Source organism: Pleuronectes platessa, chromosome 16 (genome assembly GCF_947347685.1).
Source record: "Pleuronectes platessa chromosome 16, fPlePla1.1, whole genome shotgun sequence".
NCBI lineage: Eukaryota > Metazoa > Chordata > Actinopteri > Pleuronectiformes > Pleuronectidae > Pleuronectes > Pleuronectes platessa.
In genome coordinates, this window is record NC_070641.1 from 20,171,326 (window position 1) to 20,198,753 (window position 27,428).

At 45.0% G+C, this 27,428-nt stretch overlaps 1 protein-coding gene across 1 annotated transcript in view; it reads left to right on the top strand.

Annotated features, from left to right (window-relative positions):
* Positions 1–27,428, top strand: part of grin2aa (glutamate receptor, ionotropic, N-methyl D-aspartate 2A, a) — a 106,623-nt gene that overhangs the window by 744 nt on the left and 78,451 nt on the right. Inside the window, exon 2 of the mRNA XM_053444344.1 lies at positions 9,440–9,943. Coding sequence (XP_053300319.1) covers positions 9,443–9,943 — 501 coding nt within the window. The 5' untranslated portion in view covers positions 9,440–9,442. The remainder of the gene's footprint in view (positions 1–9,439; positions 9,944–27,428) is intronic.

Consider the following 27,428-nt stretch of genomic DNA (forward strand, 5'->3'; position numbering starts at 1 on the left):
AGACGCAGATTTGTGGCACATGCACCGAGCAGTCACCAAATTTTCCAGCGATCACGGGCTCACCCCAAATAAACGGAGCTAACGCATGAATAAGAGATGCGCTTTCTGCCGATGTTATCCAGAGGTTGGGTCGCACATTGCGGGGTTTTTGTGTTCGCGCCGGTGCGCTGGCACAACTTCCAGCTCCTCTCCATCCCATTCCAGGACGTGCACGCAGCGTTGCGTTACACAGATCTTTCTGTGCGCGTTCTCTTTGTGGCGGTGCGGTTTATTCTTTTGATGGGGGGGAGGCAAATCGCTGCGTCTGAAAGTGAACAAAGGCTTTGCCCTAAAAAAAGACCCCACCAAAAAATATCTAATTCTCCCGGTACAAGGAGCGTCTTGGCCACGAGTGGACGAGTTAGGCCCACGTTGTACCAGTAGGGGTCGCACTTGTATTGCGTTGGCTCCATTGAACCTAATGAGGAGATCCAAATGAATTTACACCACCTCCCTCCCTCCCTCCCTCCCTTTCTCTTTCTCTCTCCTGTTCTCAGGACTCAGTCACGTTGTTGAAGCGCAGTTTCCCTATCACAGAGAAGCTCTCTCTCTCTCTCTCTCTCTCTCTCTCTCTCTCTCTCTCTCTCTCTCTCTCTCTCTCACTCTCTGTTATGGCGTCAGACTCAGCCCATGGAAGGGCAATCCATTTTTTTATGACAGCAAAAGGAAATAATGTATTAACCCACCACCTCCCCCCCATGTAGATCAAGGCCTGGATCATTCTGCCTTATGGTTACCTTGCTTTTACTGTTCAGCATCATCTTGTGTGTGTGTGTGTGTGTGTGTGATATCCAGAGTATGATTTTGAAGTATTATTGCCAATCATATGTCAGAGTCACACACAGGACAGGCGGCTGTAGAGAGAACCCGTGAGAATGAGAGGATGAAAGACTGGAAGAGTGTGAACAGAGACTGTGAATGAATGTGATTGATGTGATTTTTTTAAATACGCCTTTATTTACATATAGATGAAAGCAGCATTATAGGAGATGGCAGCCCTGAAGTTCTTCTTCTAAAAAAAAACCCAAATTCAAATGGTCACAGAGGACAGGACAGATTGCTCCTGTGTTTCAGATTCATCAGCATCGTTCATGGCTGAATAAAAACCTGAAATCACCTCTGACGCCAGCCTTCAGATGGAAGATTCCTTTCCTGTTGGCCGCACACAAACAATCGCTGCAGGTCTAGAAGAAGCTGGGTTTGCTGTCTAACGGCCAAACGAGCTTCCAAACCAACATCCAATAACTCTGAATAACTACTTCTTTGTATTCTAATCACATCGTCCGCTTAATGCACTGCAATCACTTTCTTTTTCTTCAGCCATTATTATTCTTTTATACGGTATCGCTGTTTGGTAATAGAGCAAAATTCAAATTTCATAAAGAGGGTCTGATAGCGGCCTCCTGCATGACAATGAAGCTGGAACTCACTGCCGCCAATGGGATGAAAAGAAAGTAACTAAAGGAGCGAGGAGACTCGATGTAGCACAGAGGGAGAGGTGTGTATCAGGCATCAGGTGCAAAGAGCGAGCGCTGATCACATCCTTTTATATAAGAGAAAAGTAGTGACCTCACTTCTGTCTTTGTCTGTCTCACACACACACAGACACACACATACACACACACACACAGTGGATTTGTAGGGAGCTAAAGAGGTATGTGCAGTGGGCAGACAACATGTTGAAGCCTGAGTGGTAACAGACGATTACTTCCACTGGGCTTCTCGTGGGCGCTCATGCACAAGTCAGGGCACACGGACCAGATGGCTGGGGCCTGGGAGAGAGAGAGAGGGAAAGGGAGTGAATGAGGGAACGGCCGGGAGAAAATGGAGAGAAGTGAGGTGACAGAGGAGACGACTGTCAGAAGAGACGAGTGGGGGGGGGTTACTCACAGGGTGAAGTTGGGGAGTGTGTGTCAAAACCGAAGCAGCAGACGCAAAGTTATTCCCGGCTTTCATTCCCAGAGGGTCAAGCTTCAAGAGCGGAAGAATCCAACATAACGTGATGGCTCCACATGGCCTCTTTTGTGAGACCCTTCCTGCTTCCTGTAAATGCCCCCGTTGTTCAAATCCCTCCACCCCCTTGATGAACATTTTGTCAGACTTCAGTGCAACTAGTTTTGACGGCTGTGTTTCACTCGGCGTGACTCTGCAGCCACACTCACGTTTAATGTAGTGCTTCAGATTTGCACTCGGAGTATCGGTCTCAGAAAAAGGTTCGTTAGTGATGTGACATTTTGTTCTGGGGGTAAAAAGGTAGTTTTTTTTCCTGCTCAGGCCTCTGTCATTACTTCTGTCTAATGACAAACAAGAAAAAAGAAAGTAATTTAAAAACCGTACGTTGCTCTTGCAAAACATGATGTATCTGCTTCTTCTAATCACATTGATACTTTGTGCAAAGGCCAAGAGACGTCCTTCCCTCTGCAGAAGATCTGCATCCCTACGAATCAGAATAAAACCAATATAACTAAAGGGAGTGAAATTAGTCGAGAGAGAAAAAGGAATCGGGGACACGGGGAAAAACGACACGGGGGGGGGGGGGGGGGGATGTTTCAGGCCTGATGATCAAGCGTAGAAACACAGCTCCATTCATTTAGATTTTTTAGAGGGAACAGTCTTTTGTGTAATTGGGCAGGAAGAGAGAAAGTGTTGGAGGAAGTTTGAAACCCTAAGGACGGCGTTCGAGCAAATTCATCCCCTGCAGAGGTCTGCTGAGGAAGAGGAGGATGTGAAGATGAGACGAGTGTGGAAGGAAATGATTGTTTGGACTCTGATGCTGATGCAGAGACGCAGACCTGAGAGTGATGCTTGGAGATGGGATTACGTAAGAGAAAGAAAAAAAAACATTGGGCCTCAGCATTTCTTTGGCCGTGGAGGGGAGGTGGGTTTGATGTTATGTGGAGCTACACACACACACACACACACACACACACACATTTCCAAGAAGCTCCTTGTTGGTTCCCAGTTACCGTCGCTTCTCACCAGGTGCACAGCCAGCAGCGACTCTTTGTCTTCAGCTCAATCACTTCCCCTCATTAGAAGCTGCTTCAAGAACAAAGCGGGCTTCTTATAAAATGTCTCCGTCAAGCCACCGAAATACAAAGTACATGGCATGGGCTCTAGATTTGTGGTTTGTGCTGGATTCTAGTGGATGATTGTGTCAATTCAAGGACAGTGGAGGAGAATGGAGTTGGAAATAAGCAAAAAACGATTCAGTAGAGTGTATTCCTCCGCCTGCGGCCCAACAGTCCCCGTAAAATCAATCAAGCTGCAGCAAATTTCACACGTTTAATAATCTTTATGTCATAAGAAATCTGTGAAAATGTAAAAAGAAAGCATCTCGCAATGTCAAAGAAAGTAAAAAATAAATTCCTGGATCCACCCAAAAATGTTGTATTCCCCCCCCATCCTTCCACCAAGTTTTGTGGTAAATCAGTTTGGTTGATTTTGTGTAATGCTGCTTAACAAACAGACAATAAACTCACAAATGCAGTAGAACTGTAATGTACCAGAGACAGCGGCTGAAGATGGAGGAATGATGGTCGGATGAAAGTAGCGTGAAGGATGAAGGGAGGGATGGACAGATAAGTGAATAGATGAACGGGCGATAAATGAATTCAGAGCTGATGTGAGATGGGGAAAAAAAAAAAAAAAAAAACATTACAACATTAAGGTCAGTCTTCCACAAACAAGAGAGAATGCACACAGACACACACACACGCGTGTCCGCTGGGCCGTGGCATAGTAAAACACACTTATCATCCTCAGTATCAAACCGACTCTGTGAATAAATCATATCCATAGAGTGTGTACGCTACGCAAATCTAATTTTAATGCCATTTAGGGAAGATAGAAGGAAGAGAGAATGGGACTGCAGCAGCAAATGCAATCGTATTAATCATCATGTAAAGATAATGCAGCTGAATTATTGATGCGTGTGAAACCTAGTTGTGTGCGGACCAGAGACGTGGGCTTTGTGGCAGGGAGGCCTCGTGGGAATCGTGGTAATGGTTATAACAAGAGAGATTTCAGTGCTGGAGAGTGTGTGTGTGTGTGTGTGTGTGTGCGTGTGTGTGTGCGTGTGTGTGTGACTGTTGTATAAACACACTTAGGCTCCCACAACTTGAATATTCATATTGTGGGGACCTACATCTGTTTACTCAGCCACATTATGGGGACATGCATTTCTTTTGCACTCAAAGATTTAGAGTTGGATGTCCTCTGACGTCATGGAGAGAACCCCCCCCCCCCCCCCCCCCCCACCCCCCGTGCAAAGTTTCAGTAAATATACAGTATTTCAGTTTCTGAGTGTTTTCTAGACTGTAGTGTAGATATGCAGAGTATTTGTACTTTGTGCCTTGTGTGAGGAAATACGAGTGTGTGTGCGTGTGTGTGTGTGTGTGTGTGTGTGTGTGTGTGTTTGTGTGTGTGTGAACGATAGCCAGTAGTATGGATGTGCCTGCCAAACATCATTTACTGTTGTGGTGCCAGGAAGCGGTAGCCTTTGTGTGACGACAAACTGCCCCAATCCGATTTGGCCTGGAGATTCTCACTCTCTCTCTCTCTCTCTCTCTCTCTCTCTCTCTCTCTCTCTCTCTCTCTCCAATGTCTGCAGCTCTCTCCCCAAATATTGCTTTCTTCCCTCCGTCCTCCTCTTCTGTGCTTCCCCCCCCTCCAGCATCCTCCTCTCCCTGAAATCCCCTTGTGATGCTGCAGAGTTGAGACAAGGAAAGAAACCCCCCCCCCCACCCCACCACTCTTTTGTTAGTCAGATTTCCACATCACTCATTGGAACTGAGAGATAAGCTTGTCAACACTGGACTCTCCTGTTACTATAAATACCATAAATGCCAAATTGGTACCAGTTGGACTCTTTTAATAAAACAGAGAAGCATCCCCTGAAACTGACTGTAGGAGTTTTCTGTCCCCCCTGGTTTGTATTCATGAAAATAGTTGAGAGATCCATAGAAACATTTCCCGGTTGCTATCGTGTGTGTTTTGTACATAAGTTGTGTAACAGTATCGCAAAATTTGCAAAGACTTGATTTCCAAATAATCTTGAAAAATGTCTTTCTCAGCTCCTCTGACTAGATTTTCTAAAATGACACATCTACATAATATAAATATAACGTGTAACAATTATTGTGTACTCGTATTATCCCCAAATAATAATGACATAACACATGTTGAAGGAAAAACACACATCTAGGCACTCGGCTGTTTGGTATCGGTCCCATTGGATCAGGATTATTGGCGTTTGCTGCACAGCGTGAATAAAAAAACTCACTAACCCCGACTCCCATGATGCCATGCTGCTTCACAGCTTCATCTAACTAGGTCTTCTCTCATTGTTTTGATAGAGAGACCCCTCACAGCCAAAGTGACAAAAATACCAACAACCTCCAGAAACTGTTAATAAAGAAATATTTAGGCAAAGTTTGATGGTCCTGCAGAGATGTGATATTAATGGTGAAATTCAGAGATGATCATGACGTCCTGTCAACTGGAGGTTTTGCAAGATCTCAAAGGCGAACCAGAACCAGTCAGTGGGCTTAGCTGGGCCCTTTAGAGCTGTTGGTTTGAATCCCTGGACCAGTTTGTAAATGACTAGGGAAGCTGCTCATTTAGCAAAACTTAAAGAAACTGTTGTTATTCCGAGATATATACTGTCAGTGTGAAGGTGTGTAGGTGAAGCAGGAGCTGCAGGCACTTCACGATGAAATGCTGTATTTATAGAAAATTAGGTGAATATTTCTTTCTTTTCATTTCCCTGCTGAGAAAAAGCCGTCCCGTAGAATTAAATGATTCATAATCTGTCAGTGCAAGTCTTCATGTAATCCTACAGCTTTTTGGGGGAAAGGAAGACGTCGACTTCTTGATGTCGACAATAGGAATCCATTAGGCGTCGGCTCGCTCGCTCCCTCTGCAGTGAATGGACCAGGAGCTGGATGATTCCTCCTCAGGTCTAACTGTGTTTATGCTCTGTTGGGCAGACGAGGGTTGGGGGGGGACAAGCAGTCCTGTGCTCATGTTAAACACTGTATGACACATTGAGCCCACATGCATTATTCAACTCAACAATAGAGTTTTCCACCGGGGTCTCGATTTCATTGGAGAAGCGCAGGTTATGACAAATGCTCCTGAAAATGATCTAAAAGCCGTCATCAGGCTTTAGTAACAGAGACAATGCAGCTGGAAGGTTCCCTCGTTTCTCAGGGGTTGGAAAACGATGTACACCTTATTTAATTGTCTTTACATACATTACATAGCTAAACATATTCTCATAAAAACAGTGTTAATTTATAATTTCAATATATATTCACTTAATACCTAGAAAACCGGTAAATTATATTCATTTAGCGCTCTTCTAAATTGACGACCACTACAAGTGTTTTACACTTCAGGTCACATTTACTCATTCAGCATTTTTTCAATCACACACCCTTCACACGCTCACTGAACAGCCATCAGGCACAATTAGGGGCCTCAGTATCTTGCCCAAGGGCACTTTGGCATGTGCAGTGGGAGTGCCGGAAATCAAACCCCTGACTTTCTTGTAAATGAACGACCCTCTCTCCTGAGCCACAGCTGCTCAGCTGGTCAGTGGTGCTTCACACTATAACCTGCATGGAGACTAAAACATGAAGTCACAGATTTGGAACAGGTCAAAATGAGATATTTTATGATGTATTCATTTTATAACAGTAAATCCAGATATGCATACCAATGCAGAAAGGTAGATATGTAATGATTGATTGATTTTATTGGTATTCAAATATTATTCAACTAAAGTAAATTACATTACCATTAACATCCAACAATAAAGTTAAAAACTATGCAATTAAAAAAAATTGAAGAGTATACATCTGCACCAGAAACTATATTTTTTTATCATCAACCACATCTGATCTGATTTTTTGAGAATTCTCATTCGCCAACAGACAAACTGACAAAGAACTGGTGGCTATTAAATCTGTGGTGAATACGTCGACTGGCAACAAGTGGACGTCTTGCTGTGTTGTTTTGTCGATTATGTTAATAGGTAGGGGCGCTTTGTAAATGAGACAAGTGTCTTATGATCCTGTGCTTAAATCTGCTCCGTCTCCAACTGTGACATGATAATCGACAGCTCCTGGGAATCAATCATGCGCTTAGCGGCTCTGTGGAGACGCAGAAACACATGCGGTCCTGTCGGTGAATCCATAAATCTTCACCGGTGCACACTGACACATTATGCGACCATATGCTTCGTGCCTTTCTGATCCCGCTCGCGCTCGGATGTTGGGCACACCTGCTCACATGTCCGACACATGATGGTAAACCAACACACACGCTCTCACTCGGTGTTTCATGCTCCCTGAGCATTAAGTTGTGAGGCCGGCGAGTGTTGCCCTCGTGTCGTGATGTGTAGATTGTGCTGTGAGGATGGCACCTTGCTCTCCTGCAGAACAACCACTGTCACGATCTCACCTGACTCTCACTTTCATTTGTTCCCACATGGACACGTTCTCACGCACACACACACGCTCAACCGGTTCTTTCAACTGAGAAACTCCCACTCTTCACCTCCCCCACCTTCTGCCTCCCTGTCCGGGGCCTGAAGTGCTACTTCAAAGAAAACACACAAGAGAACACTATCTGGCATCCCGAGCTATTTATAGCCCTCTGACTTATATTAGTCTGCTCTTTTCAGCCCTTATGTAATTTGTAACTTACTTACCTCCAGGGAGACGAATGGAACTCTTGTGCATTTGACCGTTGTGTCTCCACTTCTTGAATTGAATCCTCTATAGAAGAATCTAGTAAATGTCAGGTGAGGATACGCTCGACCCAGCATCAGCTGGTGTGTCCCACCTGAACGTGATGTATTGATTTGTTCCCTAGTTACATCACAGCTCCTCAACGGATGGGCAGAGATTTGTATTTGGCAAAACGTACCTTACATTTCCAATAGTGTTGTGTTTACTACATAGTGTCCCTCATGTCAGGCAATTTATCAAACTGTACAGTTGTATCTATGCCGTTGTCAGACTGTAAAGTTTTTCTACTTTTTTACTGTTTTTTTTATGATGACCCCAAGAGTGATTCTATAAGAGTAGGTTCCGTGCAGCGAGGACAGTGTTTGAGTCATCCTTTTGAATCCTGCTATAAAGCTGTGAGTGGTTTCTCCACCTTTTGAAATGTTGGTTATATATTAAACTAAACCCTGTGTGTCAATGTGCAGAATCCACAGGCAATGGGACACGATTTTGGGGCTTTGGGCAAAGTTGTCTGTGCCTGAAACACCTCCAAAGTAACATCTCAGTTGGTGTGGAGAAAGGTTTGACTAGTGTGATAAGATGAACTCGTTGGATTATAAATATTGTGCCGAAGACCGTCTCAGCCTGGACCTCCGCTGCCGACATGGCCCCAAATATTGGCCATTGCCCTAGATGCTAATTCTCTGGCTGACCTTGCCGTCTCACTTCTGTCGCTCACATGCAAACGTTCTCTAAGCTGCATTAAACAAACAGGGACAACACACTGATGGTGCCATTAGCTGAGCACGGATGTCGGCCGTGAGCGAAAGTACCGGACAGAGTATGATTTTAACTTGATGGTGGCGCTTCATGAATAGCGAAGGGATCATTAAAGGTATTGCAGATACTAATGGGAGCCGGAGTGGGACATGAATGTGAAATGTCATGGTAATCCGTCCAATGGCTGTGGAGACATTTCATTCCAAACCACATATTGTGACAGTTATGGCGACACTAATGGGGACGTCAACTAGGAGATGTCACCTGGGAACCATTAATCTGTACCAGAGTTTTTGTCCCAAGCAACAGACAGATTGAAAGCCCTCATTTGTCTGAAAGAGTCAAAAAAACCTTTTCCATGTGGTGAGACACACATTATAAAAAAGAGATAACTATGTTGTCCTCCAAAGTACGAAACTGCTCAGCACAGCTTCTCTATTCCTGTAACTCCGGCTTCCTCATAACTGGTTGTGCGTCAATCCCTCCTGAAGGTGGAGTGTTAAGATATTACATTTATAAACTGTGCAAATCTCTGCCTGCCTCTTCCAAATAGCACAGCTTGCTCCTGATCTTGGCTGTCGTGACCATAAAGAATATACTTGTTAGTCATCTTTTCTTTCTCTCACCCCTCCGCAAATTCCTCTCAAGGCCGTCTCCCTCCCCGCATGGTTTATATGTCTAATAACGCTGCTGAGAAGGAGGTGAATAAAAAAGAAAGATGCCACCTGAATTTGCTCGGCTGAAAGAATTGTGCATTGACAATTTATCTCTCCTGTCTTTCTCTCCCCTGCCGTCTTCTTTTTCACGCTACTCTCTCCCTTCACCCCATCTCCTTCTGATCTGTCTTCATCTGCTCTGTTCCTCCTCATGCTCTCGCCGTGCAGGGGATGAAGTGGTTTGGCAGAATGTCCCTCAGCAGCAAAAGGAGTAAGAGGAGGAGTAGAAGGAGCAGCAGCTGGAGCAGCAGCAGTGGAAGGAACAGCGCGCTGCTCTTCTTGGCCCTCCTGGTGGTGGTGACCCTGTTCGCGGACCCCGTGGTGGCCCAGAAGCAGCGGACCGGTGGCGCCTCGGACAAAGTGCCGGTCCTGAACATTGCGGTGATCCTGGGACGCACGCGCTACATCTCCGAGAGGGACATCCGGGCGCTGTGGAGCAAGGAGGACCCCATTGACGTCAATGTGGTCACACTGCTGGTCAACGAGACCGACCCGAAGAGCATCATCACTCACATGTGCGACCTGATGTCCGGGACCAAGATGCACGGGGTGGTGTTTGGGGATGGCACCGACCAGGAGGCCATCGCCCAGATTTTGGATTTTATTTCCACGCAGGCGCTCATCCCCATCCTCGGCATCCACGGAGGGTCGTCCATGATCATGGCTGACAAGGTACGGAGGAGTGAGAGGAGAATCTTGGGTGGATGGATGATTTGTGCATGAATACAGGTATGATTGATGAATTGCTGTGGTTTGGAGCGATTTGCTGATAGTTCTGTCTGTGGAACTTTGCTGAAACTGAGAAAATCAGACCCTCACTTGTCAGCTTTTACATATCAGGCTGTTGCTTCTCCAGACAGACTGCCAGAGGGTTATACCATCCTGTCATGCTAACATAGCGTGGGGGGGCCTTGTCTGTTAGCTGCCCCTCACAGATATTGGTGCGGCTTATCTCTAGACAATGAAAACAGAGGGAGGAAGTGGGAGGGAATCGGTGGAAATGAGACGCTGTGGGGGAAGAGGAGTGGAGTAGGAGGGTAAGCATCCGCAGTGAGGTTGAAAGGGAAGAAGAAGGGATGACTAAAGAGGAGTAGGAGGTGTTTGTGAGTGTGAGCTACAGGAGCCTCTCATTGTGCAGGATTCCCTCAGACGTAGGTGGCTGATCTGTGACAGGGTCTCACACTTGAATAGGGGATGCCCCCTCGTCTGCCAATCACTTTGAACTTTCGATGGCAGGAGATGAACGGCTCGTGACGGTGTGGATTCGCGAGGCGGCGCTCAGCTCCCGGGAGTCGTGGCGCTCACAATGAGGATGTTCTTATCTGTGTTATTTGCCCAGAAGATCAAAGGAGGCTTAGCAGACACCGTGTTAGCAGGACGAGCCGTAAAGATGCTCCACAGAGAGAATTCAGAACCGTCAATGTCATCGTCGATTATTTGGTGTGCACAATTGAAACAATGGCGAGGCTGAGTTATCTGTTTTCTCTTTTGTCAAAGGTAGTGCTTGTCCTTGTTCCTCTTTTCCTGCAGAACATTTTCTTTCTCTAAGATCTGCGAGTGCAAGAAAACCTTGAGCTCCAGTCACACTGGAGGAGAAGCATCCTTCTCCCTGTTTAATGTCTCAAAGCAATCTCCTGATTTCCAACCAAATCTGACCCTGAAAACTTTCAGAGTAGAGGTCAGTTTGGAACTTTGCATTGATAATCTCACTTGTTTACACGTACATGCAACGAGCGGCAACGTTTTGAAAGAGGATGAGGAGGGAAGGAGAGAAGGTGGTAGGTGTTGAGAGGAGGAGATGGGAGGAGGAGATTGTTGGAATTGAAAATGTGGAGAAGGGGAAGCAGAGAAATGGTGAAAGGAAAGAGGGTGAGGGATAATACCTCTGTTTGAGCTCAGGCGAAGGCTGAGTGCTGGGGAATTACAGAATGTCCTGATTGGCACCTGCCACACACCCCCAATTTCAACACATGCACACCCACGCACACCCACGCACACGCACACACACCCTCCTCATGCCCCTTGTCAGTGAGTGTCATTGAAACAGCAGTGATTCACCTCCTCGACAGCAGGAGTGTTTCCTCAGATGAGGAGAAAATAATCCACTTTAAAGGGCTCGACCCAACACTTTGCCTTCGTCTTTGATTTCTTTCTCCTGTTTTTCCTTCTTCCTCCCCATGTTCTCTGTCTTTATCTGCTGGCTTCTAACCACAGGCTGAAGTGTGTGTCTCTGCTTTACACTCACAAACTCTGCAGGCTCAGGAAATGTTTCTGAGGCTTTTTAGCAGAAATACCCTCAGAGCCATTTGGGCCAAATGCGTCATTTTCACGACGTGCAAGAGATGAATTCCCCAAAAATTGTAATCTTAAAACACTGTAGATGTTTTGCATATCTGTAGACTTGCTTGAGGAATGTCATGGTTTGTTTACACCAGTCGCACATTTAAATTCAAGTTAGATATCCGGAGGTAAAAGTGTGACTTTGAAAAATTCATCGAAATTCACATCTACCGTGATTGAGCAAAATCTTGATTATTTTGAGATTTAGAATCTTTACAAAACACTTATTAGTAATTTAAGTGGAGGAAAAGTTGCTATTCGGGCTGCATCTGACTATTTATATATTATCAATGAATATTAATGCACAATAAATCATTCTGGCCTCAGGTTGCTCTTTTTGTCTGGAAAACAAAACAAATCATTAAAGTGACTAATGTTTTCGCTGGATAAATAATTAACCAATTCTAAGAATTGCTTCAGACCATTTTTCTGTTAATGATTAATTGCAAGAACTAATCTTTTTGCACTGGATCCTTCAGTTGTTTTTTTTTCCATCACCATTTAAACTTTTTCTGTAAACTACACTGTTTATGTTCTTGTGCACAGTTCATTTGATTAAAAAGCAGCTTTGATGGTGTCGAGTATATCAAATCTCACTTAAAAAAAGTTTTAGTGCGTTTCTATCTGAAACAAGGCTTCTTCTAATGTTCTGCTGTGTTCTATAGAAAGTGCTTCTTAAAGTTCATATAACTCCTCACCCTCTGTAGGTTAAGGTTTATATAGTTACCCTCTGAAGTGTTCGCAGCACGGTCTCTCTGCCGCCCTGTTCAATGCAGATTTGCACTAATCCTCATGTGAAATATGGGGAGCAGCTTCGCCTCCAATGATAACGCCTTGTAAGACCCTCAGTGTGTTTGTCTATTCACGATAAAGCCTTCACAGTTGTGTGTATGTGTGTACGTAGACGTGTGTGAAACATCCCTGCATATATATACTTTAATGCTGTTGTGTGCACTGTGTGTATGTGTGTGCGTGTGTGTGTGTGTGTGTTTTTCCCTTGCCTGATACTTTGGAGGCTAAATCTCTCGATGCTGATGACTTTCACTCAAAGCCGGTTCCACGTGAACCTTTGGAGAATTCTATCCGAGAGCCTCCCCGTTCTGAAGAAGAACCTCCTCTCCTCTCTCACTCTCTCTTTTTTGTTTCATACCTTTCTTCTTGCGCTGTCCCCCCACCCGTCCCTCTATCCTCCTCCTGACTTTCATTCGTACTTGTTAATTAGGTAAATGTCGCAGAATCTGCCTGTGTTAGTCCCTCCCATACATCTCCGTGCCTTTGTTGAATAATGCATCGCTCGCCTGTATTGAGAAGAAATACATTATTGATTAAGGAAAGAAAAGAAGTCTTCTCCGGCTGCATTCTAAGCGATTCAGCTCGAAGGAACCAAGGCAGGCAGCTCCTTAAAACTCAGAGGGAAGAAGTTATTATTTTGTTTTCATTTCTCATTTTTCTCACCTTTGCACTTTCATTCTTTTCTCCTCTCTTTCCTTCCCTTCATCAACTTTAAAAGGCCTGCGCTTTCTCATTCCCTCACCTGGTGTAATTGTGTTTGTGTGTGTTTGGTGTGTGTGTGTGGGGCGGCCACGCTTGTTGATCGGCTCCACGTAATTGTCACTCTAGATGGTGATTGACTTTCTCCGAGGTCAGTAATGGCAACTGGATCACGTTGGTCACGAGTGTCGCTCGATCTGTATTTCTCACGTCTCGGAGAAACATCTGCGCTGATCGGACTGGACACGTCAATATCCTCCCCCCCCCCCCCCCTGCCTGAGAGCCTCATGAAAGCAATCGTGCTGTGAATACTCCAGATGTGTTAGGAGAACAGTCCAGATGTGTTAACAACAGTGCAGGGAGACGTCCTTCTCCGTTTTCCCTCCTGCAGTAAAACAAACTCTCTGTTTCTGAAGGAAAACAGAAGTGTGTTCAAAGAGAAAATATTAGGACGCTCTTTAATGCTTCTCACGAGTGCGAATGTGTGTGTTTGTACAAAAATATCCCCTGAGCCACTTAAAGAAAATAATCTTAATTATTCAGCATTTCAGACAAATTAATGAATATTGTAAGAGATGCTTGGTGGAGAGAGTATTTCATATACACTAGTGTTCAAAGCAAAGCCTGAGTAGATATGAAAATAAGCCTATAGGCCTGGGATATGATTCCATTCACCCGACCTGATCAGGTGGGTTCGGTTCTCACAAAGCCGTCGGTTCGATCCCCAGATCCTCCTGTCACCATTGAAAGGCCAGATCTTCAACTCAGCTTGAACCATGGCTGTGCAGCGGGGCGCAGTGAAACAGTTTTCATGATGATGGTGATGAATAAAGTATCAGTGGGGGAGCTCTGTCAGCTCAGCTCAGTGTCTCATGCTGCAGCTCTCCATCAGTGTTTCTATGAGTTGAACTGAGTTGGTTGGGCTATTCTCATGAAGAGGCAGCACCCTTTTCACTCTTACTCCTGTTCACTGATCTCTGGTCAGTTTGTAGAGATGGTCGACACGTCTTTGTTTCCTCTTCTGTCCAGAAATGAAGCCAAAACATCACAGATACAAACGAGAGTCATTCTCACGTGTCAATCATAACGTATCAAAACCAAAAATGACAACTTGGCCATGCATCAGTGTGATTGGGCGGTGGTGAGAGTCGGGGGGGTCTTGACTGCTGCTCGTTACAGCGGACACTGCACCCCCCCCCCCCCCCCCGCTCTCAGAAACACACCAGCAAGGGTTTGAAATCCATCAGACGAGAGGTTGTGGAGGAAATCAAAGGATAGATGGACACAAACTTACCAGCAGGAGAGTGTCACTGGTTCCATTAGAGCTTCACTCTATCAGCAACTGGAACTTTGTTTAACTGAGTAACGACGCTCACACAGAAAAACACACACCATCGTGATTCAAGTGTATTTGTGTAATCTATTGACCCGTAATGGTGACATTTGCCCATGGATCCCATGATGATTACCAGTGTGGTCTGATCTTGTGTGTGTCTGTGTGTGTGTGTGTGTGTAGAGGCAGCTGTCATGGCGGCATGTGACTGGAGGCTGTAAAAGTTTATTTTAATATCAAACTAACGATACGCACATACAGTGTGAGTGCCAACATTAACATAGTAGTAGCAATTTTGTGTGTGCGTGTGCGTGTGTGTGTGTGTGGTGTTATTGTGATCAAAGGACATTATTCATCCATTCCTGTTGTTGTCTCCCCCAGGCGGTATCATTAGACACACACAAACACACACACTCACACACACTCACACACACACACACACACTGATGTTTGTTGCTGCCGGCTCGTGTCAAACAACAAATCAGAGTGGAAGCAGATAGAGAGAGAGAGGAAGTGGATAAGAAATGATACTGTTCAGGAGTTTGTCCAATTACTGTGAAGATGTGTTTGTTTTTGTTGGGTTTAAATCACACTCGTTTAAAGGAGAGTTGTCGTCAGCTGCATTGTTACACACCTCTGTTAGTGTGTGTGTGTGTGTGTGTGTGTGTGTGTGTGTGTTTGTGCTTCCAGACAGTGATAATAACATCACTTGCTTGTTGTCACATATCCTATTAACTCGGTAAGATTGTCCTCAGTCAAATTCCCATGGTAACGCTTCTTGGTGCATGTATAAAAGTGCCTGTATGTCACTGTGCATATGAAAATGCTCTTGTGTGTATTTGTGTGTGAGTGCACTTCCCCTGTGTGTGTGTGTGTGTGTGTGTTTTATTCCAATTGCCGCGTGCAGCTGTCTTTCAGACGAGAAATGTTCTCTCGCTCCTCAACGGGAATCGATTTGAATGAATCTGTGGGACTAGAGGAAATAGAGCTGTTGGCTCTTTCTGCCTCTGTGTGCCCCTCCCTCCTCTTCTCTCTTACTTTCCTGAAAGTCGTTTATTTCAAATTAAAGAAAGTTTATATCTGTGCAACGAACATTTAGGGAAACTGTGCGTATCTTTCACTCGCTCGCTCCCTGTTCCTCCCATTCCTCATGAACCAACCTTCCTCCCTTTTCCCCTCTTCCTCCTCCTCCTCCTCCTCTCCTCCTCCTCCTCCTCTCCGCTCTACCTCCCTCAGGAGAGCCTCAGCTTCAGGCTCCGGAGCAGCAGCATGCAGCAGTTTATTGAGTTTGCAGCAACACACTCACAGTTGCATATTGAACGAGTGCACACACGAGGAGAGAGAGAGAGAGTATATTAACAGTGGCAGCTGCTCGCCAGGTAGACGAGTCGACCCATGAGCTGTAAAAGCCACTTTCAGTAATAAAACCCAACGAATGGGTCGCCCTGGCGGAGTGAAAGTAAAAGTTATGACCCAGACTATCCAAAGCATCTTCTCCACTTTTAAATTAATTGACTAAGGCTGGAGATGAGATGAGAGGACTAACTCTGCATAATGTGACGGCTAAATGAGGATGTTAATTGATTTTGATGTTACACTCATGGAGGCATTTACTTTGGTCTCTAATCTCCATACTTCATCTTTCCCCTTTTCATCTTTTTGCTGCTTCTCAGTCCTCCTCGTCTTCCTCCATTGAATGAATCAACCTCTTTTTGACACGGCCGCTCCCGGCAGCGAGAGATGCTTTCAGACATGAACTCCGGACATTCTCCGGAAATCATGTGGAGGGGCAGTGTGTGAGAGTCAGAGTCAGATACTCCAGGGATTTTCCTGCAAGTACAAACTCGGGAGAATGTGCGAGTGTTCACAGCGAGAGACTGAGAGTGGACCAGATGTATAATTTAAATAAAACAAATTCAAAAACATCTCCGGATAAAAAAGACATGCCATACACGCAGAAGAAGATGTCAACAGGGAAAGATGGAGAGATTTGAGAGCTTTTAGTGTTGTCTTGACTGTTCACACATTTTTCCGAATTCATATCTTTTAATAGCTCGGAGAGTTCTTGATTGTCGGCATTGTAAAAACTGAAGAACAAAGCTGCAACGTTGACAGAGACTCAAACTGTTTGTTCTGACCACGTGTCCTTATCAGCCTACAAGTGTTCGTGTGAAGCATCGTCGCTCGGTGGTGTCGTTACAAGGATAAACAAACAGCCGCCCCGCTAACATCAGAATAATCCTCTTGTCTGTTTGTCTTGTGTGCTTTTTATTTTGTGTGTGTGTGTGTGTGTGTGTGTGTGTGTGTGTGTGTGACTGTCAGACTAATGTGTGTGCACAGTTCTGGGGCGGTTCGGTCCATCCATCTTTTCATGTGTTTCTCGTTGATTAACCCGAGTGTCTCAGCAGCAAATTGAATTTCTGATCTGCTTGACTTGACTCTCGTCAGCCGCCATAAGCCGAGAGAAATACCCCACGATAAATATATAACATGAGCCCGGCGACGGAGAGACTGAAGACGCACGTAGAGAAGGACGCAGCGATCACAGCTTTGGAGGAGAGAATTTTGTCGTCTCAGCTTAAGCCTGACTAATATACAGATAACACAGGCATGCAGTTGCTGCCTGCGGAAGCCTTTTCATTCCTCATCTTTGTGTCACGAGGCAATTGCATCAGCGTGAAGCCTTCAAAGACACATTCCCTCATTTTTCTGAACGGTGAAATTGTCTGATTAAATTGTCTACACTCAGTTTTTAAGCCGTGGAACCTCATTGGATCATAATTCCCGGTAGGCGCTGCAAACGGCTTCATTATGAGCGACAGCTACTTATTAAGCAGGAGCATCTTTCAGGAGGACGTGTCAGTCACGGTTACAGTGGAGGCAGAGAGACAGGGACGTGAGTGAGAGGTGGATTCTTCAGACTGTACGATTGCCTCCTGCTGTCGAGCTCCAGAGACGCACACAGGTAAATAGCAGCTGACTTTGCCTGAGGGATGTTGATCTGAAGGGATGAGAGTGTATTTCGACACACACACTGACAATCAGATGGTGAGTGTAGATGAACAGCTTGTTCAGGATGGATGGTTTAGAAAGTTCTTTAATAATAAGGGTTGAAACGTCACCACCTGTCTAGGCCTGCAGCTGCAGCCACTAAGAAGCTGATGCCACCAATTCAAGTCCTGTGGGGGGGGGGGGGGGAGGGGGGGGGCTGTGTTAAAACCACATGTGGCAGGAATCAAATAAAGAGTGTACCCCTTTGTATTTTGCCATATTCACAGCTCTGGGAGTGTGTCAATAAGTCCATTACTTTTGTGTTTCCATTCTTTCGGTTTCTTACCACTAAAATCTTCACATATTATATTATAGAAAAATATTAAAAAACAAAAAAATTGGACAATTAGTTTTAGTAAAGTGCAACAAACCTACAAAGATTAAGCGAGTTTTAAATAAACAGTGAGAAGTGCCTTAAAGCGATGTTAAATTAGAGATTTGTTGTAAATGAGATTTGTTTTCTGGAATCACAAGTGGAGCAGTACCTCCAGAAATCGATGGGGGGCAGTGTAGCTGGATACTTTGTACATGGTCAAACAATCACTGGTTCTTTACACAACCTCCACTGTCTGTATGTGTAAAGCACAACTCTTCACTGCCCTCTTGTGGATTCAACATTTCTCATCCACAAGAGGTCGTTGAATTTACCTCTTATGATGAATTATTGTCTTTTCCACTCTTTCCTCTGCGTCTCATCTCCTCTGCCACTCACGGCTCCGCTCAGACTCCGACACCTTTTAGAGTGTCACGCGTCACAATGCACTTCCTCCTCCTCGTCTTCTTCATACTGCGGCTTTAAGTACTTTGCCGTAGTTTGTTCTGGCCGGGCTTGTTAATCCACTTGCTGTGTTCGCACATTTGGTTGCTGTGTGAGATTTTGTTTTATGCTATACAATCTACTTGAGAGTTTCCCAAAACTTGAGAGCGATGTAAATTCAAAATGGCAGCCATGGGAATGGGGCCAGCTCGACGGTTTATGGGCTCAGGCCTCGGCAACCGGTAATATAGGGGGAGGCCTGGGACCCTTTAATGCAGGAGCTTCGTTATTAGCTGATATGAGGCTGGATATGCTGAGTGGACAAAGGTTGCATCACACGTGCCTTCACATTTAAGCGTCTCTCTCCCTCTCTCTCTCTCTCTCTCTCTCTCTCTATCTCTCTCTCTCTCCACTGCAGCAAACTTTCTTTGTCCTGTGGTTATTGGTGCATTTCATTCAGCGTGTTTCAGCAATTATCTGTATTATCTGGAGACACTGGGGGTAAACGATGGGTGGTTGATAAAAGCAGACGATCACTGCACTTAAAATGTGATTGTTCCAAATGAGCGGAAGATTTAGGAGGTGGTCAAATTTGAGATTTAAGGATATTTCGAAGGGAATTAAAAAATATATCTAAACCATATCAGCTTTCATTCGGTTTTTTTACTATAGTGCATCTCGTCCTATTTAAATCTTCCAGAGTTTTTTGCGGAGGTCTGTGTTTTTTATTTCATCCAACCAGGTCCTTCCCGCATTCCACCTGAAGCTTTCTTTTCTCCGTCCTTATCTCCACCTCTCATCCCAGTTTCTCATCTAATCTTGAAGGTCTATCTGCCCCCCCCCCCCCCCCCCCCCTCTCCTTCCATCTTGTTCGATGTTAAGTGTTTCAAGATTGTGCTGGGAGATTTTGTCCCCTGTAACAAAGCCGTGTCGAAAGGAGTTGGCAACAGCTTTACCCCCACGCTCCCCTTCTTCTCCATGGGCACGCACACACCAGCCACACACACGCACATGCACACACACAAGGCACTGAACAAAGCTGTGTCCCATGCCTTCCGCCGCTTTAGGTTTCAAGAACAAAGCGATGCAGCGATCCTTTTCTTTAATGGCACTGCCTTTAAAAAAAAAATTTTTCCTCCCATTCCTTTGCGTTCTATATCTATTTCTGACTCTAAGGAGGACACACAAACACACACACACACACACACACACACACACACAAAATCATATGTATACATGCGATGCACACACAGCCATGCAGAAGGCTGTGGCCGCATTAGTCCAGTGTTTTCAGTGAACGAGCACAGTCATGTTAGAGCAGGGCTGGTTTGCTCCTCTCGCCTGCGTCCAATCCTTCCAGCGTAGCAACACAAGTCCATTAAAATGGACCAGAGTTTCTCTCTTAGCGTTAGCGCAGTGTAGCCTAGCCCAGCCCTGCACCATGTTGGGGGCAGTGAGCTGTGCTAAAAGACAGGGAGCGGAGCGATGCAGGCAGTGAGAGTGACATGAATTAAATATCCCTCCGACGAGCCTCTTCCTTGTTTCACTCGTCTCTCCATTATGATGGAAAGCCCCGTGGAGCATGAAGTCAACCTTAATTGTTCCGAAGTAGCACAGTCGACGGATGGATGGATTGATGGATGGAGGGATGGAGGGATGGAGGGATGGAGGGATGGAGGGATGGAGGGATAGAGGGAGGATGGGTGGAATAAAAAGGGGAGACTTGTAAGAACGTCCCTGTGTGATAAGCAGCGAACAAGCTGCGAGCACAGCAGGGGGGCTCTCAGGAAAACGGCATTATTCATGTTTTATTGGCACACTCGGTTTATTGGTCTCCCTCTGCCTCTCCTCCTCTCCTCCTCTCCTCCTCTCCGCCTCTCCTCCTCTCCGCCTCTCCACCACGCTCTCTCCGTCCATGCAGCCGGCACTTTGCTCTCAAAACTTCAGCTTGGAGAAGAAAAGAGAGGAAGCTGCCTCGTGTCCATTAACATGAACGACAACTTAAGAGGCCTTGTCGAGCCCGACCGGAAACCCACAATATCCTTTTGTGCGACCGTCGACCGAACGCCACAAGTGCTGTGCCTTCAGAAAACACGACAAACTTTCAACCCTGTGAAAAGTAAGAGTAGCAGCACAGCCGCTCTCTCCGCTAACGCTCGTTTCCCTCTGTGTTTTAACTTCTCGTTCCCTGATGTTTGAGTGGCACTTTCTGTGTCGAGTTAAAGTAGGAAGCAGGCACTTCATGTTGCACGTGAACATGTAAGGGGACATAGTTTGCTGTGAGTCAGTGTGACAGTGACATGACGTGTAAGTATCCTGCAGGGACACCGTTATGCAGAAGCTTGTAACGCAGCCTCCATCAGCTCTGAAATGTGTCCCTCTGCATTCTTGTCTTCCCCAATTTAAATTCCGCAGCGAGCGAGCTACTTTTTTTTTTAGTGGGAGAGAACTATTTATAGTTTTCAGGTCATTTGCGACTTGTCTCAGCACTCTGGGTTCTTTTAACTGCGCGGCCCTCGATATGTAGTCCTTAAAGTGTCGTGTCACATCATGTAACTGGCGCAGTGAGCTCGTGGCCTTTAGATTGTACGGTTGTATGGAGTTCAGCTGACTTCAAAGATGGAGGGGGTGGGGGGGGGGGGGGGGGAGAACGGCCTAGAAGAGTGACTCAACACCTTTTCTCCTCGGAGAACGAGCAGAAACGAGAGAGTTAAAGATAGAACAAGAAGGGCAGAGGAGAACCTGAGAGAGGCTGAGGGGGCTTTTAAAGAAGCAGCCTTTAATTAAGTTGATAGTGTGTGGTTATTAGCGATAAGGCTTTTACTGAGAATAGCCTGTGCACATCCTATTAAATCCCCTGCTCCCCCCCAACCCCCCCCCCCCTACTGTAATTACTGTACACAGCCTCTCTTAATACCAGCACCTCAGATCAGTCGGCTACTCAAGGTGACGAGGCCACTTCCACAGAAAAATGTAAATAAGCAATTTCAATTGGTGTGTCAATCTTTAGTCATTCATCGTGTAATTGGATGTTAAACGCCTCCCACTTAGATTATTTTTTATAAAAATGTTAAAGGTTAAGTATATTTATATCTTTAAAATGCCAACAAACAGACCAATGGGAATCAGGCTCATGTCGTTTCTGTTGCCACTTGAGGGCAGAAGAAAACGAAGTTCAGCAGCTAATTGATCACTTTATTCATTTGTTTATTTGATAGAGACAAAGCACCTAAATGGACTTTAAGATACATTCAAATAAGGGGTAATAATAATAATTTACATCTGTTGCATCTTGTAGTTTAGTTCTCAGGCAAATAGAGTAAAATTTTACCCAGCTGATAAAAGGTGTAAAACCTGAAATAAAGAAAATTCAAAGATTTTCCAAAAAGGAGACGGTTAATGTTACTCACATTGGTTTGAGTCATTGTTAAAACGTATTACGTCACCCACAGCTTTTTCTTGTAAGAATAATGTATACAGTGGAGCGATGGCCGTTAAAAGTCTCTTAAATAAAGTATGTTCTTTTAAGTGTTCCAGTTCCCTTCAGCTCCTCCGTCTATATCTGTCCTCCGTCTCTCTCTGTCCTCCGTCTCTCTGTCCTCCGTCTCTCTCTGTCCTCCGTCTCTCTCTGTCCTCCGTCTCTCTCTGGCATCTTTTTGTTTGTCTTGCTCCCTTATCCTCCCCATTTCTGTCCATCTTATCCAGCCCTCGGTGCTTTTATTGCCTTTTTAGGTGGACGGGCGTTCAGCAGGACATGTGGGGAGGATTTAAAAATAGCAGGAGAACCAGAGGAGGAGAGAACGCAGGGGAAGGGAGGGAAGACGGATGGAGGCGGGCGGAAAGAGGGAGTGTTTCAGGGTCAACGTTGACAAATGGGTCTGCGGAGTTAGCCGGGGCTCCGGGGACCTCCGGCAGTTAGGTCAGCGCTCCCCGAGGGGAACTGGGAAATGGGGTTTTTACCTGCTGAACACCTGAGAGAGGAGGAGGAGAGGGAGAGGATCCAGAAAGGGAGGCAGAGGTAGAGAGATAGAGAAAGAGTTTGTGGAGAGGAGGAGGTGTTTCAGGTTTATTATTGAAATTGTACAAGTCGCATTTTGCGCAGAGCAGCTCGCAGCAGTGTAACCTTTCCATGGAGCTGCCTGGGCTTCCTCTACAAGATAAGATCCTCCGTTATTAGTCCCACAGCGAGGAAATCAGCCGTATTAACACAGCAGAGGGGAAATGAAAAATAAGAAGCATTAGTAGGAAAAAGTAAGAGGTAAACATGCAATAAAAATCTAGGGAGATACAACTACTTAGGGTTCAATATAAAAAAAAAATGAAATTCAACAGACACAACTATTAGTGAGGGATCTTTCTAAAACACTATGTTTTACCATTGAGAGTTTGTAAATATGTCTTAAACCTATTTGCATGTTTATGTACATGACTAGGAATAATTCATCATTTAGAAGTTTATCGTTGTAAGGGTGGAGAAGGCTTTAAAACAGCATTCTGATTAATTTACACGATTATTTCACTATTTACGCTTGACTTCATTTCCTCTGAAATCCTAGACATTATTTAATTTTATACCTTTTTCTTCCATTTGAACTTGTTTCACTCTTCTTGACCTATTTTAGGGTTAGGGTTAACTCTTGCTGGTTAAATGCAGGTGGTCGGCACCTATTCACATTAAAGTAGAGTTTTCCATCTTTTCATACATCCATCCTTTCATACCACTTATCCTTTGAAGGCTACACAGGAGCTGGAGCCCATTGAATTATATGCAAATATCTCATTGAACAATTTGAGGGTCATACCTGAGCAATAAGTGTATCAGTACCACACGCCGCTGCGCACACGGGCCCCAAAGGGCACTTTTAACACAACTTCTCAACAAACCAACTCTTCGTCCTCACAATGAACTTCCTCTCGACATCATCTCCAGGTGAACCATCACTTTGTGAACGCTTAGGTAAGCCGTCCTTGAGAGGAGAGATCCTTTCTTCTCCTCACTGCGGTAAAGCCCACGCTCTGCCTGCAGGGCCGACCCTGGCTCTCTGTGCTTGAATCTCCTGAATGAATAGAGAGCCGGGGTTTGTTATTAAGGGATTTGAATTAATCAACATCTCTGACTTTTGAATAGTCCATTGAGACGTTTAGATGAAGAGTCACGGTGAGGTGGCTTTTTTGTGTATTTGTGTGTTGGCCTGAGCGTGTGGGCTACAACGTGACCACTCTTTCATTTGTGTGTCTGATCGTGTGTGTGTGTGTGTGTGTGTGTGTGTGTGAGTGTTTGAGATGTTGGTTCAGTCCAGCCTTGACAAGAAGGATGGGGCACTGTTAGTGGCTTGATGGACACACACACACACCCACCCACACACACACACACGAATAAAAGCAAACTTTATAAAGGATTTGATTGAACACATTATGTTACCCTGTGTGAATGTGTTGGATGTGTGAATATCCTGCATGACACACACACACACACACACACACACACACACACACACACACACACACACACACACACACACACACAAACACAAACACACACGACGTTAAGCACAGTAAGCGATTGATGAAGAATAAAAGCTCCCTCATTGAACTATGGTCTCCCCCCCCTGCAGTACACTAGCTGTAATTTATTGCAGTCCGCAGAAACACACACACACACACACACACACACACACACACACACACACACACACACACAAAAGATGGCGTTGCAGTGCTGTCACTGCAGAGCAAGGCCAGCTGAAGGAATTCATTTAGCATTCAAACCCAGTGTGTGTTGAAAGGGAAGGTGACTGATGTAGCCAAGAGAAAACACTAAATTTTTAACATCTGTGCTTCAAACTTCTTCTGGCTCCAAATATTTAAAACAAACTTGTTGTTTCTTCAGAAAATACAAAGCCCTGTTAAATAGCATGTAGATTTAACCGACACCTTTGTGTTACTATGATGATGTGCTGCCGATTAGCTACTTATACTAAAGGACAACTTAACAAGATGCTCTGAACTGCTCATTTTAATGCAGGGGACATGCTGATCTTCTGGTATCCCCCCTCTAAATGTCACACAGCCTCACATTATGACTGTATCCTGGTAATATTATGAGTTTCTTTTTATAATCCTACAACTTATCCTGGAAATCTCATTATTTCCTCTCCTTTACGTGTCCCTCAGTGAACTCAGACCCAGTTGAGCCTGTGTTCATGTGTGAATTAGCATCTGCACATATCTCTGTCTATACACTGTATTATATTTCATTCTACTCTCAGTGGAGCCTTGTTCCCTCTGTTGTCTGTCACGTCTGTTTGCTGCAGCTCTTTATAACTCTCTGTTTCGTGCAGGAAGCACAGAGACAAAGGAGAAATGAGCTCTGGGTCTCGACAGCTCACTCGTCTCAATGAGGAACGTGGTCAGTTATTCACAGGCTGATGTCGCGACTCTGAGGAACACAAACCCAGGTTCCAGAAACCCCATTGGAGCCGGAGACTTTCTCTCCAGTTAATTAGCAACTTTGTTCCTGTCACCGTCTGAGGAATCGTCGCAGTCGGCTCATCTGCGGCGCGATCGCAACAGAAATTGTTTTCCCTGTTACCTCTTTATCTCATAAACAAGTCGACGTTGCAAATGAGAATTTAATGATTTACTGTAAAAACCCGTTGTAATAGTTTTCCTCGTATGATATTGGTCTGCAGAGCATTTAGAGGAGATGCTGCACCGAAACCAAACTTCACCTCAGCACCAGTCACCAGCGAATGTTGCATGTTGGCATCAAAAGGTTGAGATTGACATTTTTAAAACTAATATTGCAATTGTTTGCCAATACATCAGCTTATATATGTGTAAGTGTAGCTTCTGAACACATGATTTATTAGCATGAACATATTTTCAGCCCATAACAAACGTAATAAAGGCGAAAAAATGGGAATTCAGAAGATGTACTCTATTGACATGTTTCGTAACTTGTACTTTACAATTCAAACGTGTACGTGATTGTACAAACACACACAGAGACACACACACACGCATCCACAGACACACACACCTCAATAAAAGATTGAGATATGGATATGGATCACCGGCTTTCTATTATTCTCTTTCATTAATAATCCAATGTCTCTGTCTGGGTCAATTAAACTTGTTGGCGTCCTAGTTCTAGTTTGTGAGCTGAGAAGTTCTCTGTCAGGCGTAGGAGATCGGGGGGGGGGGGGGGGGGGGGGGGTTACCTCAATCAAATGAGCCATCATTTCAACCAGTTGCCCCTACATTTGGAGTGCACCTCTACTCTGATCTTTACGGTGCTTGGTGTGCAGGTCCAGAGTGAATCCCCGACCTCAACCTAATTAAAACCAAAACCCTCAGAAAGCAGCCCGCTCCCGTGGGGACATATATTTTGGTCCTCACAGCTTAGTGTCTATTCCCACCCACAACACACACACACACACACACACACACAAACACACACGCAGCCTCTGAAAGAATATGTGACTGCAAGCAGAGCAGGAACCTTGAAAACAACACAACCTTCAACAGGCCTCACACAAACTTTTCCTCTGTCTTTGAAAGGCTCACAGATCCGGAGAGAGAGGGACTGTAAATGCTGCAGCAGTTAGAAACCGGGGAGTGAGAGCACGACACAGGGGCTGATGAAGAGGAGGAGAGATGTCGCCCCTTCATAAATATCCTGCATGGGACCCGTATCTCTGAATAGATTCATCTGTGCAGGCACCGGGGGGATGTTGAGGAGAAAAGACAGAGGGAAGGTGGAGAGGACACTGGGAAGCCATCAGGACAGTTTATCACCAGACCCCCTGCAGACATTCAGCCATCATAAAAATGGCAGAGTAACCCTGCACTGTGTGTGTGTGTGTGTGTGTTGTGTGCATGTGTGTGTGTGTGTGTGTGTGTGTGCTGTCAGGCGTTACTGTCCCTGTGGCGAAATCATCTGTCTGCTCCTCTGGGGTCGTCGGCAGGTGCATTCTAAACAGGCCTCCACCCGGGGACACCTCTGTCCTCATCTGTCTGAAATCACACATTTCTTCTTTAACCCCCACACCGCACATATATTGTGCATTGTGTGTGGGTGTGTGAATGCACAGATGTGTGTGTGTGTGTAAACCTGAGGGGTTTTGAGCTGCTCAATTAGAAGAGCCAGGCTGCCTCTGACAGGCAGCGTATGAAGCATCCAACAACAACCTATTGACACCTGAGCAGTCAATTAAAACAAAATTCAAAAGTTTCTTGTAGTATTTGCATCCTGTGCTATATCTGGATATTTTTGATTGCACTATTTTAAGCATATGATTACTTTGAATTAATTTAATGTTACAGTAGTAGCCCTTCACCCTGTCGGCATGAAGAGGAAAAATAAGGTAAACAATTAAAAAAATTGTGTAAATAAGCATAATTTTGAGTCTATTGACCTCTTCAGTTTTATTATTGGCTCGACTGACAACCTTTCATAGATATTCTAGTTTTTCTGTTCTCTTCAACCTCTAAAAAGACAATATATATGATATATATATTTATTTTGGAACAAACGGAAAAGGTACAAAAAGGCCAAAAATTTATTTCAAAGGACGAAGGATGCTGTCAGATCTTTGGACCTTCAACCTGCATAAATCAAGGACTAATAATATCTAATAAGATTTAATAAGGGCACAATGTGAATCCATATGACAAGAACATTTACCCCTTTAGTTTCCACCCGACTGCAAATGCATTGGATCTAATGACAACCAGGGCTGCGCATCTGCTTATCTGAGATCAGGTCACATATGTTCCAGACTCCCATGCAGCTCTTCTGTGTGGATCCCGTTGCGTTCCCAGGTCAGCTGGGATATGTCTTCCCTTCAGTGAGTTTAAATCTCACCTGTCGACCCGAAACACAGATCCCATGTGTGCACTGCCTTTTAAATTCCAATCGAATGTGATTCTCTACTGGTTTGTTCTTCACGTGGCGTCTCACCGGGAGCCGGCTCACACCCGTGACACTCCCGACCAAAGCTTTATTAGTCTTGCATTGTGCGGCTGTACCACGGGGATAGAGATCAATTCCACAGCATTGCCGGCTGTGAGGATATGAGGCTTTTCCATTGATTAGAATTTAATTGAGAGGCAGCGATGGCCGAGAGGAGGGAGGGGAGGCTGTTGAAGTCACTCAGCGCGGCGAGGACTCCTCCATTCTC